The 24,002-nt window shown below is 37.6% G+C and overlaps 2 protein-coding genes and 1 long non-coding RNA gene across 3 annotated transcripts in view; all 3 read right to left on the bottom strand.

The window, feature by feature from the left end:
• LOC311038482 overlaps window positions 1–24,002 on the bottom strand; it is a 389,296-nt gene that overhangs the window by 276,588 nt on the left and 88,706 nt on the right. The window lies entirely within an intron of this gene.
• LOC311039042 (patched domain-containing protein 3-like) lies at window positions 5,126–17,063 on the bottom strand (the record flags this gene model as incomplete). Its single annotated transcript, XM_084048684.1, has 5 exons — window positions 5,126–5,132; window positions 9,885–11,442; window positions 13,789–13,934; window positions 15,591–15,718; window positions 16,371–17,063. 5 exons carry the CDS (start codon window positions 17,061–17,063, stop codon window positions 5,126–5,128), a joined length of 2,532 nt encoding a protein of 843 aa, XP_083904810.1.
• LOC311038939 (retinol dehydrogenase 11-like) overlaps window positions 19,165–24,002 on the bottom strand; it is a 55,716-nt gene continuing 50,878 nt past the window's right edge. Inside the window, exon 8 of the transcript XR_014600109.1 lies at window positions 19,165–19,395. The gene's annotated coding sequence lies outside the window, so the exon portion shown is untranslated. The remainder of the gene's footprint in view (window positions 19,396–24,002) is intronic.

Here is a 24,002-nt window from a genome sequence, read left to right as displayed (position 1 = left end):
CAACTTACTTGTGTTAGTTAATGATTCTTGTTTCCATGTTCCTTGTAAGTTGTTTATAGTATCATAGCCATGTTGTTGCACAAATATTACAGGTTTATGTTCCCTAATTAAGTTAAATAGATTAGGATAGATAATGAACTTTATTAATATAGCGCTTTGTGAAATAAGATGACATTGTGCTTCACAAAAATAAGATAAAAATTACAGGAACGTAGGTCACAGGGTTTATTTGGGCTGTTTTGTTATGATGAAGTAGGTGACATCCCACCCTGTTTTGCGCACACGCATACGAGGGGCACCGCAGACTTCTGGACTGGCTCTCACTGTTGGGATGTGGGAGGATTGCAGTGGCGGGGTGCCCTGTGGCTTATGTTGGATCCGCCGTGGCGTGGGGTGGCGTAGCCCCGTCCCACAGTACTGGGCATCAGACTTGGGGCGGCAGTGGCTCAGGGGTAGAGTGGCCGGTAGAGCGGCCGGATGGAAGCCGTGAGGTTTCCAGTTCGATCCCGAGCTCCCCCAGAGTTAGTGTGGAAGTGTCCTTGAGCAAGACACTGAACCCCTAATTGCTCCTGATGATCAGGTTGGTGCCTTGCATGGTTTCCTCCACCATCGGTGTATGAATGTGTGTGTGCATGGGTGAATAATGCACAATCTATATAAAGCGCTTTGGATAAAAGCGCTTTATAAATGCACCATTTTACTTGTGCCCTGTGGTGTGGGTCGAGGTTTTTGGTGTTGCCAGGGTCCGTGGCGGGGGGCTGCCGGGGGGGGGGGCTCCTCGCTGCACATTGTTGTCCTCCCGTCATCGGGGGGGGGGGGGGGGGGTTCGTGCTAGGGATTTTGCTGGGTCCCCCCCTCCCGCATTACTGAAGCTTTTACCACTTGATTACTATCTTTTTAGATTGTAGTTTATGTTTTATTGTCTTTGTTTTTGTCTTATGCGTATGATTTTCTGTATTGTTTTGTATATAGGTTTTGAGTCTGTTGTAGTCTTGTCTAAATGTTCCATTGAAAAATCTGAAAAATACAGTATTTTCATTAAAAAAAAAGAATTACAGGAACATAACATGGAAGAATATAAATAAAACAAATAAATAAAACTATTGAAAGGCCTTGACATAAAGGTATGTTTTCAGAAGTGATTGTGAGGTGATACAGATTAGACAAAATGTTTTTATTTTTTATTCAACAACAGCAACATAAATATGACAAAGTGCCGCTAGTTTTGATAAAGAGACATTGTTTGTTTTTTGGATTTCTTCCTTATCTTCTACAATTCCCCAGAAGCCAGAACCCACATTGATAAAGCAGGTGTTCCCTCTGGCCTACATGTAATCTGTTACCAGAGAAGACTAATAAAAGATATGGGGATATAAAACAATAATGGAGAGCTACGGTGCCGTCTACTGTAGTTATTAGTTAATGATTGTTCTTTCTATTCCTCGTTGCCAGTGAGTTGTCATAGATAGATGGTATACTTTATTAATATAGTGCTTTGTGAAATAAGGTTACATTGTGCTTCACAAGAAATGAGATAAGAATTACAGGAACATAACATGGAAGAATATAAATAAAACGAATGCGTAAAAACACACAAAAGGAGATAAGCATGGATAAAAGAGAAGCAAGAAACAAACTAAACGATAAAAACTATTGAAAGGCCTTGACATAAAGGTATGTTTTCAGAAGTGATTTAACATGATTAGCATGAAAAGCCTGATCGTCCAATGAGGCAAGTTTAACCCATTAAGACCGGGAAAGCATCTGTCATGTTAGATTTTAACCACTTTTAAACCATTATCTTATACAAAAGTAGCAGATATACAAGCTCATAGCACGGCACAGAGTGCCGTGCTACGAGCTTGTAGATATGCTATTTATTTTAAAATCATGAAAATGTGTGCAAATCTTTGAATATATATATATTTTTAAAACAAACATTTGTAATTCAAATCTTATCTTCTGGGGGATTCTACAAATGTATTCTCAATCCTAACAGTTTTTTTTTTTTCTTTTTACTTTTGTTGCTATAACTAGACCATACCCGGTCGGCGCAGCGCATCCGTGGGGGGATATGCGCACATGATATGGCAACCCGGGAGGCAGTTCGTCCCATAGCTGGGCAGGCCCGTAACCATGGCGACAGTGTTTGACACAAAAACGCTAATAAGAAGCTGAGATTTGATGAAATTGAAAAACGGGCTTCACAGTTAAGTTCAGATGGTAATGGTCAATGTGTGCAAAATCAGAGCAATTGGTCCAGCCACTGAGGAGAACCGGGTAGCTTCACCTACCACTACAGAGAGACAAACAGACAGAGGTTACTAGAATTATAGTAGGATATCAAACTTTTTCATGTCAAGGGCCCCGAAATTATATGTATTTTGCCGTGGACCCTCTGTGCTGCGCTATGAGCTTGTATATCTGATATTTTTGAATAGCCAAATAAATCTTAAAATAACAAGTTCACGGTTAATGGATTAAGGAACGACTAAGACGACCCTCTGTACATGATCTCAGGTTCATAAGCATATCGTTCAGGGGCGTCAATTGGGTATGCCAGGCTATTGCAGCTGCCATACCCTGGCTCCAGGGGAGAAAAAAAAAAGTACTTTTTTGATGATAAATCGGGAAAATCAGGCAAAAATAAGAATTAAATAACATAACCCTAACCTAACCCGAATCCTAACCCTAAAACCGAAATAAAGTAACCAAAAACTGGAAAAAAAACGAACCCAACCCGCCCAGAACCGCACAAAAATTTTGCGCGCGCGCTTTGCGCGCGTGCGGGGGTTACTTCATGCACGCGCGCTGCGCGCGCGTGCATGAGGTCGCGTGCATGCTGCCATACCCTAGCTTTTGCTGAACTGACGCCACTGATATCGTTGGTGTCGAGCAGAAACCTCTTATCTCCAAAATGTAACCTTTTGTGTTTTTTCATGAATTAACTCCCTACTTGATCATACTACAGCGCCACATGAAAGCATCAAAAGTAGCAGATCCACAAGCTCAAAACGTGGCGCGAAGCGACATGTTTCAAGCTTGTAGATCTGCTACTTTTGCTATTATTGGATTTTTGGAATTCTGAAAAGCAACAATTTTGGACATATGAGGTTTCCACCCGCAGTAGGAGCCTGGCATTGTAAAGGCTTTAAAAGTCAGCAGTAAAATCTTAATTTTAAATTCTGAAATTCACAGGTAACCAGTGAAGAGAAGCAAGGATGGGTGCAATATCACATTTCTTGATTAATTGATTTAATCAAGAATCAGTTTAATTGATTAACCAATTGGAGACAGTAAATAGATACAATTTTTTTTTTTTTTTTTACATCAAATGACAGAAGCAAGCAATATAGGTCATTAGGGCACGGTCTCACCAAAGTTTAATTCCACCTATGAGAGTGGATTCTGCCAATGCTTTTCAATGGGAATGGATGGTTTCTTGCCATTCACTGATTTATGAAAATAAAATGCTCTTTCTCATTGAAAACCATTTGCAGAATCCACCCTCATGGGTAGGATTAAACTGTGGTGTGAACGTGCCCTTAGTGACCTTTTTCGGTTTAGTTGTTTGCGGAAAGCATAACTGGTCTTTTAAAATGTCCCATGTATTATGGTCATTTACCCAGGCAGGGCATTCAGTTTCACAAATGTAATTTTAAAAGGTGCAATAGAGTCAAGAATATTTTCTCTACGTATACGTCCTACAGCTGGCTTTGTTTGCGTTTCTGTGCTGAAATGAGATTTGGAGATCATTCACCAATAATCGCCATACAGGGAATGTAATTGCTATCTCTGGATCTCTGATGTGAATGCTATGGATAATTCTGAAAGATATGAATTATTAAAGCTGTACTATGTAACTTTCCTCTTCTACCCCGGATTTGAACCCTGGGTCTCATGCTACCGAGATTACATTTGTTTTTACCGTTGAGCTTATAGAGTCTGCCTGCTTGCTCAGGGGATAAATTGAATATTTTATGTGTCAAACCAGAAACAGGATGTTGTCAAAGGTCATGTCTCACCTAGACACAGGATCTAAATGTCTCAATAAAAGAGCAGAACATACTCTATCATACAGATTGTATAAGTTATATTGTAATAACATACTCTACCATACAGATTGTATACGTTATATTGTATTCAGTGGTGGGAAAAGTACTCAAATGCTTTACTTAAGTAAAAGTACCAATACTGCAATATAGAAATACTCTTTTTACAAGTAAAAGTCCAGAATTCAAGTACAAAAGTATTGGCATCAAAATGTACTTTAAGGACCAAAAGTAAAGTACTAAAATGTTTGAAAATATCAGATCTACAAGCTCAGAACGTGTCGTGATGCGACGCGTTGTGAGCTTGTAGATCGGCTATTTTCAAATAGCCTATGAATAAATGGCTAAAGTGGTTAATATATGTTTCATAATAGCATATGTAGTGGAGTAAAAGTACAATATTTGCCTCTGAGAAGTAGTGGAGTAGAAGTAAAAGTATTGGAAATTGGAAATACTCAAGTAAAGTACAAATACCTTAAAATTGTACAGTACTTAAGTAAATGTACTTAGTTACTTTACACCACTGATTGTATTAACATACTCTACCATACAGATTGGACAAAATTACATTTTATTCAACAACAACAACAAAAAATTACATAGTTCCGTTTTAAGGTTTGATAAAGAGACAATTGTTTCTTCTTTATCTTTTACAGTTCCCCAGAACCCACATTGAAATGAATAGAGCAGGTGTTCCATCTGGCCTACATGTAATCTGTTACCAGAGAACACCAATAAATGATGACGGCATATAAAGCAATAATCGAGTGCTACGGTGCCATCACCAGTTAGTTAATGATTGTTGTTTCCTTGTCTCTTCCAGTAAATTGTCTTGTATCAAAGCCAAGTTGTTATAGAGATTATCAATTTGTATTTATATAGTACTTTGTGAAATAACATTCTGCTTCCAGTTGTTTTAGTAGTTAATGATTGTTGTTTTCTTGTTTATTCCAGTAAGTTGTCTATCATAGCCATGTTGTTGTATTGATTAAGATAGATGGTAAACTTTATTGATATAGTGCTTTGTGAAATAATAATTATAGTCTTTATTGTCCCCACAGGGATATTCGTCTTCACACTCTGTTCAACAGAAAAAACACATAACCACAAAACGACATAGCACACAACACAACACCAAGACAATTGATTGATTTTTGATTGAATACCTTATTAACAGTTTGCAAAAAAAAAAGCACAGAAAGTACCGTTTAATACAAATACAATGTTAAAAGGATTAAACCCAATAAAGCACTATGGCTTGTTTCCATCGGGGTCCTGTGTATTCAATTCATAGAAACATTTAGTGTCAAAAACATCATATAAACGAGTTGCAATCAAAAATCAAAATATGTACTGTAAACAGTTCTGGGGGCGTGGGGCATTTCTGGTGATAGGCTTGATTTTTTTACAGGGGCCAGTTCCAAATTGCAGCCACCTGTAAGAGCTCATTTAGAGCGGTTTTGAAGGAGAGTAAGGATTCACAATTTTTTTTATGACTGTTGGTAGGGCATTCCCCATTTTCACAATACATGAGGTCCCCACGATACACAAAAAAAATATCCTATCGGCGAGGCAGTTTGTTTAATGCCGCAATGGCTGAGGGGACAAAACTTGTGCTAAAGTGAACCTTTTCCCACTTCATGGTTCTGTATCTTTGTCCAGATGGCATGAGTTCGAAGCAGCGATACAGGGGATGCTCAGGCTCATAAGCATAATCTAAATAGGGAGTCAGTCAAATATTGAATTAAATTCTGAAATCACAGGCAACCAGTGAAGAGAATCAAGGATGGGTGCCATATGGACACATTTCTTAGAACTGATTAAAGATCAGTGGTGGTAAAAGTATTCAACGTATCAATACTGCAATGTAGCAATACCCTGTTAAAAGTGATAGTCCGGAATTAAAAATGTGCTTGAGTAAAAGTACAAAGGTATTGGTATCAAAATGTACTTTAAGTACCAAAAGTAGAAGGTTCACATTATGCAGAATGTCCCATTTCACAAGATTTCACAAGAGAGATCAATTAAAGAAGCAAACAAATTATCTACATATTTACACCTTGTGTATGTATGTGTATGTGTATGTGTGTGTGTGTGTGTGTGTGTATATATATATATATATATATATATATATATATATATATATATATATATATATATATATATATACATACATATATATATACATATATATATATATATATATATATATATATATATATATATATATATATATATATATATGTATCTATTCTGTATTTTGTATACTTGTCCAAAGAAACTGAAAATAAAACTGAACTGAACTGAACTGAACTGAACACCTGTACCTGTGGTAAGATATACTGTAAAGGTGCGTGAGTATAGCAGCATGTATGCCTGTCCGTCCAGTTATGCATTACCCATTGGATGCACTGCTTTTATACCATTTGGTGGTGCTTACTCTTGTAAAAAAATGTAACCTCATTCCCAATTTCACCCGGTTCACACAATAATCGAAGTCTGTCTGCCTCTGGAGTGGCATTGAACCAGGTGGTCTCTGGGGCTAATCGCAGGGGTCATCACCTTGCCAGCTTGTGATGGACATTTTCATTACTATTTCATTCTTGCCACATGCAAAATAATATATATTATAATATAATATTTTTTTTACCAAAAACACATTGGCCTAGCCGTAAATGTATACTAATGGACTCCTAATGTGTCATAGGGCCTATTCCAACGTGCTGCACATTTTAAAACAATAGTATGTCTGCATTAAATAACTACTGAGCCACTTAACCACCAACAAATTAAATCCTAATTATTTTGGATAATAACAATCGAGTCTCATCAGTACAGACAGTGCTTCAAACTCAAAAGGGCCACTTAGCTTCAAAGGTGAGTGGGTGCGTAATATTACACATCATATAGCTATTATAGAGATTGCTGGCTTTTCAAAGGACAGTGTTACTTGAGTACAGATGGAGATCAAATCAAGTTCTACCAGCTAAACCATTGGCTTGGTTTGGCAAGGTACGGTAGCTAGTTGTGGATTCCATTAAGGCGATCAGGTATTCTGCTGTTGATGGGAAAGTCCAAGGCATGCACATGTAACAATGGAAAAGGATACACCCTACAAGCTACACCTGATTTGTTTTTGATTTATTAGATGTAATAATTACATGTTAAATGCTTCTCACGGAAACGTCAAGGATAAAATGCCAATGGAACACTGGAACGAACGAGGAAACTTGAGAGACATGAGAGACATCCCAATTTTGGGCATGTCATTATAGGCTAAAAAGATAAGAAAATGACTGATCTACAAGCTCACAACATGCTGTGATGTGTTGTGATTGATTGATTTGGATAATAATAATCCAGCTTGTACATCGGCTTCCCCACCCCCAAATAATATTTGTATTTATTTGATAAGTGGCTTGTTTTAAAATGTGTAGCGCTGTGGGACAATATGGCAGAATATATCAGGAGTCCATTATTATATATTTAGGACTAGGCCTATGTGATTCTGGTGATATTACCTTTTTTTTAGAGCACATTTTTCTATTTTCACAGAATTGAGGCAGTTATTAGCAATCATTTCGTTTAGCTTAGTCTTGTTTTATTCACCTGCAATTGTGTGTACAGGTACCATGTGCTATAGGACTACTAACAATCTAAAGTTATTCATATATTCATTTTATATGTTTCTACATTATAATGAAGAACATATATAGGCTATATCTAGATTTTCTTTTCAAAATAAAAAATGTGCCACGGACATAGACATGTCTTGCCACGGACATGTTTGTCCGTGTAGGGACATGTTGATGACCCTTGGGCTAATGGTAATGTTTTTGAACATATACAGCCACTGTGCACATAGGGATCTTTGTCTTTTGTTTAAATGATTTAAGCCTAAGGATCTAAACCAGGGGTCTTCAACAGGGGGTCCTCAGAGTTACTACAGGGAGGCCGCCAAATTGTTGAGTGATAGGATTGTTTTTTCTTTAAAGGAATAGTTCATTCAAAAAAATACTTATTTTCTATCAATTACACACCCCATGAAGCCTTGAATTCATGGAGATGTTTTAGTTTTTGACACATTCCTAAGCCAATAATTTGATGACCGCGTGTATATCCGATTGGAGACTCAAAGAGTCTACTTTGTGAGTCTCCTACCGGATACATTAGCATCTTTCCACTGGTAAGGATATGGATAATTCCTTTTAACAGGTCGTTCATAAAAGTCCTTGCGGTCTTGTTTCCAATGAGAACCTGTGAGCAATTAGGGGTTAAGAGTCCTGCTCAGGGACAAATTTAATTTCATCGACAGATAGGCTGTCCTGGCCTGGAATCGAACCTGGGGCAATCACGGCCTCTGGTTCCCTAGGCGGGCTCGCTAACCATTCAGCTATGGCCACCTTGGTAATCAAATTATTGGCTTAGGAATCTGACAAAAAACAAAAAATCTCCATTAATTCAATGCTTCATGGGGTAATTGTAATTGATAGAAAATAAGCATTTTTTTGGGTGGACTAATCCTTTAACATTAAGCACTGAACCATAGCATCCCTATTCTGAGGGGAACATTAGCCGAAAATAGTCGATCTACAAGCTCACAACGCATCGTGCTGCGCTGCAAGGCATTTTGAGCTTGTAGATCGGCTATTTTCAGCAAAGATATTTTTTGGGGGACAGTTAAGTGGTTAACTGTCGAAAATACACTTTAACATGAATCCAACACAACACTACACAATGATAGTGTTGTCAAACAAGTCTTATGATGAAATCTATGAAAAAGTTTAATCTGCAACACAATTTTATACAATATATGTAGTGGGGGTCCCTGCTTCATCTCTCTCTCAGCTTAGCGGTCCTTGGCCTCTTTATATTATGTTTGTAGAATAATAATAATAATAATAATAGTAATAATAATAAACTTTATTTGTAATATTTCTATAGCACCTTTTTAATTACATGACATGCAGCTCAAAGTGCTGTACAGAGCAAGAATACAATTACAGAAAAAGTACATTTTAAGAATAAAAGCAAAAACGTCAGTGAATCAGGCAAAACAGTGAGGACATGGATAACAACACAGAGATTTAAAAATCAACTAAAAGCAAGAGTGAAGAAATAGGTCTTGAGCTGTGCTTTAAAGCTATCAGAGGCTGCCTGTCTTAGTGTAGGTGTAATGACCTAAATGACCACATTGTTTAACTTTGTTCAGCACAGATACCAGCTTGTTTAAAATATTAAATGAATGTCATGTGCTCATCAAGCCATTTCCCAAACAGTGGGTCGGGACCCATCTTTGGGTCGCGGACCAATTTTTAATGGGTCGCGAGTACATCTTTCCCTTTTTACGTTTCCTACATTAGAAAAACATATACATATTATTTCAAAAGATTAAAAAAAATGTTTAAACAAAGAAATCACAACTTTTCATCAATTAAAACAAATTTTCAATAGTATTTCATAAATAAAATGAAAAAATCAAATAATTTCCATGAATAAAGAAAAAAAAACATTAATGAAGTAGTGAAAATGGTAGATCTGCTATTTGCACTAGTTTGGGTCCCGGGCAAAACATTTTTTTTTTTAGTCTTGGCCTCAAAAGTTTGGGAACCACAAGGGTATATGACAGCACAATTAAAAAAAGAACTATCAATGAAAGTGACTTGACACTAAGGTGAGCAACAAACTCACTGTAGGACTTATCTCCCAACTTTAAGGACAGTCACCACTATTGTTGTTGGACTGCAGTGTGAGACCTGCAGCTGTGAGAACTATTTCTGTCTGCCATTAGTGTTTGTGCCTTTCGACTGATTTGAGATTTTTTCACAACACGTTCCAACTAAGGTCAGAAAGACCGGTAAGAAAACGATGCCGTGGACCGCCGCGAAAATTATGACCAGGAACATGATCTTGAAGAACGTTCTGAAAAGGTAGCTCTTGGCAAGAGAAAGCACCACTACTCCGAGAATGGTAGACACAGCGCCTTGTATGATGGGATAACCCAGATTCACCACGGCCTCTGTGGCCTTTTCGTTCGCCGAGGGTTTTTTGCTCGAGACAAAAGCGTACGAAATGTGAGCGGTGAAATCCACCGAGAAACCAATGCATATGACTAGATTGATCATGGACACAGAGTCCAAACTGATGCCCCACAGTGCCATGAAGCCGGCCACGCCCACTATGATAGACGCAACGGCAAAAGTTACCCACAGAGAACATATGGGGTTAGGAATTAGACACAGCGAGACCACCAGCATGGCGAGAGTGGCTACGAGAACATTCTGGATGGTATTGGTGACGATAACGGCATACTGGTCAAAGAAAATGAAAGCCGGGTGGTAAACTACGAGAGAGCCTGGACAAACGTCCGACTTGGCCGTCTCCCTGAGTTTATTCAACAGGTTCTTCTCGTCGAGGGGCGTTCTGATATTTATCGTCTGGATGAACATTCGAGAAGCGTAGACAGTGTTCTCGGGAACTGAAAAGTTTACATCTTGTCTGAACAGAGATGTACTGGGTGTTGCGTTGAAAAAACTTGGTAAATTATCAATGAACGTGCTTTTGTCATCTAGATTTAAGCTGTGATTGGACGCTCCATATTGCAGGTATCCCCGAAGCCAGGATACGGTCAGTTCTGGTGCAACTCGTGGTTCCTTGTCAAATGTCAAATTTCCAAATGTTTGCAGACAAGTGTCTAGTTGATCACGGCTACTCTGATCCCAATACATGAAATCTGAATCTGTCACGACAACCATAACGCTAGGACCGTAGTCGGAAAAATAGTCATCTTCGTTATCGTAATATTTACCCACATAGGAGTCATCAGACGCCAAATGCTTTAGCTCTATGCCCTCTTTCATGTTGAAGCAACCGTAAATACCAGAGGCCAAATATCCGACGTATAGTAAAATCACAACCAACTTGGTCCACGTGTTTGTCAGGAATGGCCCGTAATAATTCTCAAGAAAGATTGTGACCGGCATTGGTTTCTCAGTTTTAGTGACCGGGTCATACGCTCCGCCTATATAACAAAGGTCTTTGGCCTTGACGTCCAAATCTGGAGGTTCTGGCATTGGAACTTTTACACAAGTAAACCAGTTCCTGTTGCTCCTCTCTCGTCTTCCGTTCAGGGCTAAGAAGGCGCCGAAGAAGGTCAGGTTGTACAGGTAGCAGAATATCACCGCCGTGCCGGTGTACATGCAGAACGACTGTACAGAACGGAACGGGGTCAGGAGGCCGATGTAGAAGGCGAGGAGATTGGTCAGAGTGGTGATGGTGATGGAGATGGCTGCTTCTTTGTAGGTGGCTGCCATGCGATCTTCTACGCTATTGTCGACCACAGTATGCTGCCAGCCGTTTATCATGATGAACATGTCATCCACTCCAATTCCTGTTGAGACAAATATGTGTGGAAAAGGTGCAACATGTCTTTACTTATATGTAAAAAAAAAGTTACAAGTAAAAGTCTGGGATGAAAAAAATTATTCATTGTGCAGAATGTCCCATTTCAAGTTTTCAAATGTATAAAATATTTTTAAAAATAGCAGATCTACAAGCTCACAATGCGTCGCATCGCATGTGACCTCAACACAGCGACCGGGTGGGTTTCAATGCAAGTAGATTTTTTGTCTGGGATTACATACTTTTATGTTAGTAAATTAACATATTTCACTAAATTCCAAAGTAAAAATATATTTAAATAAAATATAGACATACATTTGAAAAAACAACATTGATAAATACAATAATTTTAAAAAAAAAGTAATTATATATATATAAAGCATGCTTAAAGGACGACTTCACCACTTTTCAACATATCTTCATATAATAGGTCCTCACTAATGCTCATGATAAAATTATACCATTTTTCCCTACTTGGTCTGTGTCTCATAGGAGGGCTGTGGACAGTCCAGAAACCCGTCTACCAGTGACAACATCGTTAGGCAGGATTTTTTTCCCCAAAAAAGATTACAATTTTTTTATTCAGATTTTTATTAAAGCGAGAACAATGGGATCTATTATTGCATTGCAACTTTCCAGGAATACAAAGCCTGCAGTTTCTATTAGCTTGGATTCCCCATTGATGATGTCACTGGTAGACGGGTTTCTGAACTGTCTACAGCCCTCCTCTGAGACACAGACTGATTAGAAAGAAATGGTACCATTTTATCATGAGCATTAGTGAGGACCTATTATATGAAGATATGTTGAAAAGTGGTGAAGTCGTCCTTTAAGTAAAAAATATTAAATTATAAAAAATACATATTACTTAGTGATGTTTATTTGAGATATAGTGTGTTAATATGACGTATTTTTACATTGTTACAATTGCCCCCGTCACGGGGGCAATTGTAACACTCTGACATACTGTATTGCATTAAAAGTAATATGTTAGTCTTGTCCTTACTAGTGAATGCTTATAAATGGTATTAGTAATTAGGGCACATATATATATGTTTCTTTAAACAAAATATGACTAGTATATTTCAAGTATTCTGTGAATTATGAAGGAACATGTAAAAAGTGTTACTTTTGACCCCAGTCTCCCCCTAATGATCACAATATATAGAGCTTTATGTTTTTAACAAGAAACGTTTTGTTTGAGCCCATTAAGAACTGAGGCTGATTCTAAAAAATAAATCTGAAAAACTACTACTACAACTTTTTCATGTCAAGGACCCCCAAAATGATATGTATTTGGCCGTGGACCCCCATCTCAACATTATTCCACGGACCCCTAGAAGCAAAGATTTGAGTTAAAAAAAAAAATGGGTTAACCAAAAAGTATCACTATTAATGAATAAAATGTAATGTTGTCCAATCTGTATGGTAGAGTATAATACAATATAACAACCGGGGTGGTTGTATTTTGTCTCGCTGTTCTTCTAATGAGACATTTAGATTGTGTCAAAAGTCATGTCAGGCAGGCTCTATTAGCCCAAATGTAAACATGTCAGCACTTGTGCAGGAAACCGGTTTCAAATCAGGGTAGAAGAGGAGAGTTACATAGTGCTGCTTTAAGTGAGACAACACTGCATTGCGTAAAATAGTTTCAAATAGCCTAGGTATACAATAGGACTAAAGTGGTTAATGTATGTTTTATAATATAATAATGTATATCTGAAAAGTAACTGGTAACAACAGTTTTCAAATGATTGTGTGTGGAACTGACAACTGGATGTTAATATTTTGGTATGAAGGAATACATGTAACAAGAAGAAATACAAGGTACAAGGATGGCTAATGTAGTTGGGATAATGTCGCTGAATGTGAATGGTTTGAATTTGCCGATTAAAAGGCAAATGGTGATGACAAAATTTAAAAAAGAAAAAATGCAGGTATATTTTCTACAAGAGACTCATCTAACATACTGTGGAAACTAAGGACATCAAAGCCTATAAGGAAGTGAGATTGCATTAATGTGATTCCTAATTAAACACTTGTTTTTTTCTGTTTTTTATTGGTTATTTTTGGGTTGGGTTTAGATTGTTTGTGTTTTATCTGCATTGTCTATCACCTTGTTGTTTTTGTTTCTTGTATATGTGCGTTAATGTATTGTATGTATGTGTGTAAAAAAAAAAAGTGACAAAAAAAAAACTCTGACGTAGGCTAACTTTGATATTAGAGTTACAATTTCAACTTGATGTTAATGCATTTATGATGTTATTGAATGAAAATGTGATGAAATAGGAAAATAACTGAATTAAGAGCTGACATTCTAATAGTGTTATTATACCGAGAATCAAGAAAGGAGCCATCCCTACAGACGTGGAGAAAGGCATTCCACAGCACAGCAACAATCCAAAGCTGGACAAAACGGCCAGGCCAGTAGACAGGACACCAATCGTTGCGACCCAGACCTTGTTCCTCACACAGTCCAACCTAGAGACAAGGAGACAACAATGGCCCGTTTGCTCATTATCAATTTTACACACACACACACACACACACACACACACACACACACGCACGCACACACACACACACACACACACACACACACACACACACACACACACACACACACACACACACACACACACACACACACACACACACACACACACACACACACACACACACACAGACAGACACAGACACAGACACACATACACATATATAGAGAAAGATAGATATGCACGCACGCACGCACGCACGCACGCACGCACGCACGCACGCACGCACGCACGCACGCACACACACACACACACACACACACACACACATAATACTTATATATACGTACACCGTATATATATCTCTGCTGTGGGGCAGAAACCAACTATGTCCAAATTATTAACTCATAAGGCAGATTCTACAAATATCTTCTAAATCAGTAGTTCTCAATTTGTTTTTGTAATTCAAAATTATCCCATATTTTTCAAGGACCTTCAAGATTTTTTAGAAAAAAAAAAAAAAATAGCAAATGTGCAAGCTCATAGCTCGGCACTAAGTGACGCGCTGTGAGCTTGTATATCTGCTATTTTTGAATAGCCAACGCTAAAATCTAAAATGACACAGATGCTTTTCCTGGTTTTAATGAGTTGACTTTTCAGGAAATGGAAAGAACATAATACTGCCTCATCAAACTTGGTGACTTTATACATTATCAGATACTTGAATGTGTCCTTATATTATCATCACTTTACCCAAATCCCAAATACGTCAAGTGCAGTTAGGAGGTTTTTGACCATTAATGTAGAGATAGTTGTTTGTCCATCATTGATTAGAATGACAAAGTTAGACAAAAAAAAAGAGTTGGAGTTTGGAGGTTTAGTCAGAAGAGTTTTTTTTAATGCTTTTCATTGGTTCAATATTTGTAAAATCAATAGCACTGTTTTATTAAAGAAAATTAAAAAGTTGAAACACGGAGATAGTTGGTTTCTGCCCGACAGCGACGATATATTAGTGTACCGTATTTTACACATTGCTTATTTCACAATGTGGATGTTTAATTATGATAGAACAGTGGTTCTCAACCTGTGGGTCAGGCCACATAATTTTGGGGTGGGGTCCCCAGATGACAGTGAAGTGACAATTTATGGACTTTAAAAACCTTTTTAGTACCTAAAAAAAAAGAACCATTACTGTATCAAAAGTAATTAACGCACTAATACTATAAAAACTGGTTGAACATTGGCCAAATTGTCAAATGATAAGAAACAGCCAAAAATCGTTGATCTATTTTTACAATATTTCTCTGTGGAACCGAGTCAAACTAAATGTAATGCTCCTACAATTCCAAGTGCTTATCAGGGTGGGAGGTCCCCAGTTCAAATATGATCATTTTGGGGGGTCCCCAGTTCAAATATGATTATTTTGGGGGGTCCCCTGTTCAAATAATTTTGGGGGTCCCCAGTTCAAATATGATTATTTTGGGGGATCCCCAGTTCAAATAAATATTATTTTGGGGGGGTCCCCAGTTCAAATATGGTTATTTTGGTGGGTTACGGCCTGAAAAAGGTTGAGAAACACTGTGTTGAACATAAACTGAAGCTGAAAATAGACTCATACAAAGGCAGAGTCTTTTTTTCTTACCTCATGCAAGACCAGATTGAGAAATTAATAGCCAGGGCATAAGTTCCTGAAAACAGTGGAATGATGGAGTCAGAATTGCTGTCAAACTCCTCTTCTCTCGACAGGGAGGTGAAATAGGACACAGCAACCTGAAGATATTACACACTTAGTTATGCTTAGGTTTGTTAAAACTGTAAAATAATTATTAATTTCTCAATAATAACTCAATGCACAAGGGATATTAACCCATTCAATCCAGGAACGCATCTGTGTCACTTTAGATTTCTTTGGCTATTATAAAGAATAGCAGATATACAAGCTCATAGCACGGCACCGAGTGCCACGCTATTTTTATAATTTTTTCTTGAAAATGTGTGCAAATCTTTGAATATATATAAATGTTTTACTCAAATCTTTGCTTCTTGGGATCCCTGGAACAAAATATTTTGAGATGGGGGGGGGAGGTCCGCGGACAAATACGTTTAATTTTGGGGGTCCTTCACATGAAAAAAGTTAGGATTCAAAGGACATTTGTAGAATCCCCAGAAGCAAAGATTTGAGTTAAAAATGTTCGCTTTAATTTTTTATTAAAGATTTGCAAACTTTTCACAACTTTTCAAAAACTATTTAGCAGATCTACAAGCTCGTAGCTATGAGCCTGTATATCTGCTATTTTTGAATAGCCCAAGGTATAAATTAATGGTTTAGCTAAAAATCGGAAAAAGACGCGTTCACGTTATGCGTTCGCGGATTGAATGGGTTAAATTCACGTATACAGTAGGTCACATTGATTAGTCTTACCTCTTTCCCTTGTATTTCTGATGCTGTGCTCATGAATTTCTTCAACCATAGGTTATTCACTGTTACGTTGTCCTCCTTTAGAAAATAAAAAAGGCTAATTGCATGCGCACTCTTTATTTGTGTTGTTCCGTCAATCAGTTCCACGCCACCGATCTCAGAACCAAGGAAAGTATTGTTATTCATGGGGTAATTAATCGCGCCGTCGGAACTGTTCACAACACCGAAGATGGAATTTGACACGCATTTTCCTCCAGCCAAAGCACAGAGGCTTCTAAAAGTCTGCTTATCTAGGCCTACTTCTATTCCTAAAATCTGGTCGTTAATTTCAATTATCTCGCTAAAAGGCCCGACCGCCAGGATATTCGCGGGCGACGTAAAAATGAGCGATCCGTAGGTGCCTTCCGTGTACAGCCTCTGACGAGAGAATTCAAGCTCGTTGTGCGGAAAGTTTGCCTTGACGACCAGCCTCTCGTCTTTGGCCGGTCCATTCACGGGCGTAAACTGGTTTTCGATGCCTTTAGCCTGGTTCTCCATGTCGCCGAGAAAGTAAAAACCCCCGCCGAGCCCCGCGGTTAAAACCAAAGGAATGATTAAAAACCACCACGGATAACTCCCGACGCATTTTCCGAAAATTCCAAAAGCCCTGGTTACAGGTTTTTCAATGCAATCTGTGCGGCACTGACATCCCGCCATTTTCTAATCCAACTATTTCCGCAAGACATTAATATAGTTGTGTTATTTCTGCTTTCCCCAATGAGCACCGGCTACAGTCACAGAGTAGCTAATAACAACCCTCTCACCACACATATCCATAAAGTTCCCCTAAGTGCAATCCTCGTTAACCATTAACTACCAGACGTCATTTATTATGGCACCGCGGCAAGTAGGAACAAGATAAAGTACTGTAAGTCTAATAATAGGCCTGCTGCAACATCTCACCTACCTGGCCTGGCATTGGCCGGACTGATGGCATGGATTCACTCACATACGTTCCAGGTGTGAGTGGATCCACAGTTGTCGGTCTGGCTAGTGCCAGGTTAACCCTAACCCTAACCCTAACCCTAACCCCCAATTAGCACTGTCTCTAGTGGGGGCAGTAGCATGCCACTTGGACACAGGACGGGGTCTGATCCCTCAAGACCAGAAACAAAGATTGTTAATATAGGAAGATACACGATCTCAATTGGAGCCACTAGAGGCGAAAAAGTACACAAATCCTACAAATGGTCTCCTAAGTAGGCATGGTTTGCTTCTCCTCTCCCTAGCTGACAACATCATGTGGATGTGCATTTGTGTATTTTCTTCATTAAAGAGAATACATGCTTTACATGTTTGAAAGTGCACTGTTATTGGCAAAGATGCTTTTTAAGAAATCCATAAAATTCCCCCCACAAACACACACGTATTATTCAGTCTTATGCTAGATGTGCTCCTGTTTCTGCTCAACATTGTAACAGGGCCTTTTAATTATAAGGTATATATTTTTACCACTATAGACTATAGTGTGTTTAGCATGAATGTTTAGCAAAATGTCATTTTTAATATGTTGTGGAGTGTCGCTTGGGGCCCGAGCTAACTGCCGTCTCCACCAAGGCGAGCAGAGGGCTGAGGAGAGGTTTCAGCACCAGAGACAATGCAGAGCACTGGGGCAAGTAGTGGAAGGAAGCATATGTGTCTGTTTTCATCCTTACTCAACTTGATATGATGACGCCTCAGGTCTGATTGCTAGAGTGGTGACAGCCTGGTCTGATCAGCCCAACCCTACAAATGTTTGCTCAGCACTTTCTCAGATGAAATTCACTCCCTTGGTGAATGGACACAGGCTCGGGCGGTAAGCTAAAACACACTCCAACATTTGTCCTTATATGGCTTGTTAAGACTGAATAAGACTAATTATGGTTTCTACTCTCTTCCCTAGGCACCATAAAACCTAAAACTGTTATTGAAATACCCTGCTTTTGTTAAAGTTTCCCCCCAATAAAAGTTTATTCTGTTTATGCAAATCAAGTGACTCTGTGGTTGGTTTTGGTCAGCACTCCTCCCAATGTCCATTTTGATTTCACGTACTATATTCAGAATCTCAGTTAATCAGTTTTTAGAACATCTTATGGGGACAGAGCATTAAAAAAAATCTAATATAATAATAATGCAGATGGACTCTTCAGATATCTTCCCAAATCTCACAAGAGTGTGTTGCTGGGATAGAGAAAGGTCGATAACAAAGTAGATTTTGTCCTCATTTGTGTCTCTAAAAAAAATCCATTTTAGTATGAATATCTATGTATCTAAATATTGTGCGTCTTGTGACGATCGGGTCCAATATTTAGTTCAGTAACCATGGAGCTAAAGAAGCTGTGTTCACGTTCACTCCCATTGGAATCAATAGACTCCAACCTCCTTCCTCCTTCCTGTCTCCTAAAAAGGCGTCCACCTACGTCACGCAGATACGGGAAGTAAACCGGAGATGGTGACTCTTGCCATTTCCCTCTTGGCCCGAAACACCCAGTAACTCCAGGTAACAACACTGATGATATGTGTCCAAGTTTGTGCAGCAGTTGATAGACAGTAAAGGGATTGTCCAGTCATGGTTAATACAGAAAATATATATATTGTCTTATAAGACATTTCTTTGTTATTGATAGGGATGTTTGATATCACTTTCAAACGGTTTCAAATCATGTGACAATGGATTCTATGATAGAAAATATTGTATTAAAAATAACTAAATACGTTATGAGGTGTTACAGTGGAATTTGACACGGGACAAACCAGGGTTAAATACAGTATACTATAAATGTGCTATATAACAAATAAGATATGAAAAGTGCATGATACATGTATAGTTGTAAACCACAGCATACATGAAAATAATTGTTGGAACACATAAAACCACGTACTGGCAGGCTGTGTCACTGAGATAGATAAATCATGAAATGAAGATACCACAGTAGAACTTGGTCAAGAAGCACTTGTTCGGCTGTTAAGAGGTTAAAAGCAAGAGTGGGCACTGAGAAAGAATGGGCCCCTCAGGTAAAATTGGCAAAATGTTAAACAATAAAATATTTGGGAAATAGTATTAAGTAATGTAAAGTAAGCTAGAAGAACACGATTTAACATTCGACAATTAAGGCCTAATATTTAAGAAGTTGAAGCATATATTTAAGTCTGATAATGATGCACTCTGCATGTTCAAATCATGTATACTTTACATTGCTTAAAGGGATAGTTCAGCCCCAACGTGACTTTTTTTCTATGGATTAGTCACCCCACGGAGACTTGAATTCATGGATATTTTTTCGTTTTTGTCTCATTCCTAAACCACTAATTTGATGACCAGCAACGGTTCCGGTAGGAGAAAGAGTCTCCTCTGTGTCTCCTACCGGAACCACTGCCTACCGGTCCGCTGGTCATCAAAACATTGGCTTAGGAATTAGCGTCAAAAACAAACAAAAAAGTCCATGAATTCAAGTCTCCATGGGGTGACTAATCGATAGAATCGATAGTTGACAATCCTGGCCGGAGCTGACCGCTTAATCAAGTCCATCAGCAAATGGGTCAACAGGAAGTGACCTAGAAAATAAGATAGGTGTCATAAGTGTGTTGCTGTAAGGCAGAAACATTGTATCTACTACATATTTCATCTCTTAGTTTTTTTCATACACCGTACCCTGTTTTATAATTCATTGTACGACAGTATCAAGCAAAAGCTATTTTTTAAAACGTTTGAAGATGTTTCATCGCAATATTCAATGATTATGCTGTACATGGCTAAGACTCTTCTCCCTTCTGGTTCCAAAACTGTGGAACAAACTCCCTATTGCTGTTAGAACTGCTGACTCACTCCAATCTTCCGCCGTAATCTGAAGACGCGCCTCTTCAGACCGTAGCACTTGCCGTTGCCTTGACGACCTTACAGGCTTATGCCTGGTTAATTTAGATGTTATTTAGACAGATTACAGGTTCATGTGTTGACTTGGCATCCTACATTTTGTATAGTTTCAATGTACATATTATGTATGTTCTGATATAATAACGTTAATTAGACTGATAGACAGAGTGGCCTTTTCAACCTTATGTCATGGTCCTTTCATTCCCTAGACCAGAGGATCGTAACAACAGGTTCTTAGTTTATGATCCTACATTACTGAGGCACTACACTGTCTGTCTCTATGCATTTGATGTATTACCTTGTGTTTACCTTACTGTAAATCGCTCTGGATTAAGAGCGTCTGCTAGCTAGATGACTAAATTGTAAATGGTCATGAATTATAATCAGAATCAGCTTTATTGTCACATCACAGGTTTACAGAAGTAAAAAAGTGGGTGAAATTCGTTTTCGTGTATAGTTCCAATCGTATCGTTATTTCCATAGAAAAAAGAAAGGGAAGAAGATGATGTCGTGTCAGGGGTTATATTTACTAATACTTCCTTATAATTTGGTTATAAAATGTGTTTGTTTGACTATAGTCCTAATCAATGGTCTCTATGATGTTACATAAAGGCCATGTGATGGTTAATTTGTTTAATGATACCATTTCCCAGGCAACCAAATCAACACGGCACAGGGAAGTGAAACACCAACATTCAATACATGTGTTTAATGATGAAGGAATTTGGCAGAATTACAGTTTTAAATTATACATTTCTTACATTATTCTTTTGGTCTCTTTACACTGACAAACATATTTTGAAACCAAAATGAAATGTCTGATCTGATAAAACATTCAGACCGGGAACACATCTGTGTCATTTTAAGATGTCTTTGGCTGTCCAAATTAGCAGATACACAAGCTCATAGCTTGTAGACCTGCTATTTTTGAAAAATCTTGAAAATATGTGCAAATCTTTGAATATAATATATCATATATAATATTCAAAGATATATAGGGGTTATATTTATATATGTATGTATGTATGTATGTATGTATGTATGTATGTATGTATGTATTAATATATCATATATAATATTCAAAGATATATAGGGGTTATATTTATGTATGTATGTATGTATGTGTGTATGTGTGTATGTGTGTATGTGTGTGTGTGTGTGTGTGTATATACATATATACATATATACATATATATATATATATAGCTTTTTTTTAAGTGAACATTTGTAACTCAAATCTTTGCTTCTGGGGATTCTACAAAAGTCTTCTAAATCCTAACACATTTCTGACACACTTATATATCAGTGGTTCTCAAACTTTTTTCCTGGCAAGGGCCCCCAAAATGATACTGTATGTATTTGGCTGTGGACCCCCTTCTCAAAATATTTTGTTTGTTGTGCAAATGTATTGCGCTTAAGGCATGATCTATAGGTGATTATATTCATGTGAAGCAGTGGAATGGTAACATTGTACAAAATAAAGAAGAGCATTAAATTAATCTAATTTAGTAGATAAACAGGCTTGCATCCCTTTGGTCATATCCTCTATGTCTATGACAAGTTTCCTCTGCCACAAGGGGGCAGCATCATTGTAACATTCAAGCATGGAACATAATAAACTGGCAGTGATGGAAAAAGTTTTACTTAAGTAAAAGTATCAATACTGCAATGTAGAAATACTCTCAAAAGTAGAAGTCCCATATGCAAAATGCACTTGAGTAAAAGCACAAAAGTATCGGCATCAAAATATACTTTTAAGTGCCAAAAGTAAAAGTATACTCTTTGTGCAGAATGTCCCATTTCACAAGTTCAAACTGTGTATATAGAAAATAGCCGATCTACAAGCTCACAATGCCATTATCTACCAGAATTTCAGTTGGATTTCCTGTACGTATGGCTTAGCCTACAGCCCCACCTAGGGACATCCCATGTTCCATGCAGCTCAAATATCTATTTGTTCATTGAGGGTTCCCTTCAATTGTTTTATATGGGCCAATGGTGATACTTAACTCCACCATGATACTGTAAATATACACATTGTCATATGGCAAGATAAAGTGGCTAAAAGTGCATCGATTCACCGCCCAGTGTAAGTTCATGTCAACAATGAACTTATGTTACTCTGAAAATAAATATCATTATTTACCAGAAAATTACACCATAATCACTTTCCTGGAAACATCTGTCAAGTTGTTGATATAAGAGAAAAATCTGAAAAGGTTTCAATTAACACTTGTTTTACCTGACAAACCGGATTAACTCCTTATCATGTTAAAAATGTTGTTTCATATTTATAATATATAATATTATTGTGCAGCACATGGCCTCCAATTTATAACAATTCGTACCAATCTTAAAGTTATACCTTCATTTCTGAATTAAAAGTTTACCTTTTTTTCTCCATGCTTCTTACATTTGGGATTCATGAAAAATGGGACTCGAGATTATTTTTCTAGATTTTCAACAGATTTGTATAAGAGGATAAATACACCAAGTCCCATGCACTGCTCGTCCAATTGAAATTTAACAACTTTAAAAAAGAAAAAAATGTTCTTAAATTATTTTCCTCAATTATATGTCGCTCACATTGAATGTAAATAGATCATCACATTTTATATTTGTGGCATATATGCTCTATAATTCAATGTTTTCCCAACCTCCTCCAGGTTCCCAAACTTTTCAGGCTGTGACCCCTCAAAAGAATCATATTTGAACTGGGGACCCCCCATAATATGTTGAACTATACTGTTCCAATACATCTTTAAGTTAAACATGTGTCTCCGGTTCTCATTCTGGGTTTTTCCACACACATTGAGCCCCCAGCCGAACCTGGTATAAAGCAGTCAATTTATCCATTAGTCTGTCTATACTAAAAGCTGTTATCCTTGCGCAACTGGCTACAATCACTGCTCACATTTTAATTCTACTAATCATACTTCAACCGTTGCATTGTGGGTGTTTGTAAGACAGTTAAAGGTGTAGTTCACCCAAAAAAATCAATTACTCAACCCATGAAGCCTTGAATTCATGGAGATTTCTTGTTTTTTTGTCACATTCCTGAGCCAATAATTTGATGACCGGCGGTCTCTCTGGTAGGAGACTCAAAGGAGTCATTAGCATCTTTCCACTGGTCATCAAATTATTGTCTCAGGAATGAGACAAAAACTAAAAAAATCTCCATGAATTCAAGGCTTCATGGGGTGTGTAATTGATAGAAAATAGGTATTTTTTGGGGTGAACTACTCCTTAAGTGCTGAGACAGGAAACTGAAGCTAATTGAACCCTTTCCAGTCCATGCTGAGAGTAATTTCTGTAATCTTTTTTTTATTTGTGGAATGAAGAATTCATGGCACAATACCTCTTCTTAAACAATTGAAAAAAAATAACCCCAATTAAATATAGAATAAAATACACATATATCATCAAGTAAAATAATTTTATTCAAACAATTTTTTAAATTCTCTTTTTACAATGTGATTATGTTACAGCATTGTCAAAGATGTCTGTGACTGTAAATAGCCGTGTGGACTACAGTCATTGGACTCTTTTTTTGTTTTTGGTGACATAACCGTACACATTGTTTGTTTTGTATACGAGTGCCAACATTTCTGTCTGCATCTCTTTTGATATAGTTTTAAGATTCTGGTTTAGTAACTGCCAAAAAGGTTTCTGTTGCTCTTTTCATACCCACATTTAATTGTGTTTTCTGTGAACAAATTATCTTGACTGATCGAGAGCATAAG

The sequence above is a fragment of the Gymnoscopelus microlampas genome, assembly GCF_963454915.1.
Source record: "Gymnoscopelus microlampas genome assembly, chromosome: 22".
NCBI lineage: Eukaryota > Metazoa > Chordata > Actinopteri > Myctophiformes > Myctophidae > Gymnoscopelus > Gymnoscopelus microlampas.
This window is presented reverse-complemented; position numbering and strand designations above follow the sequence as displayed.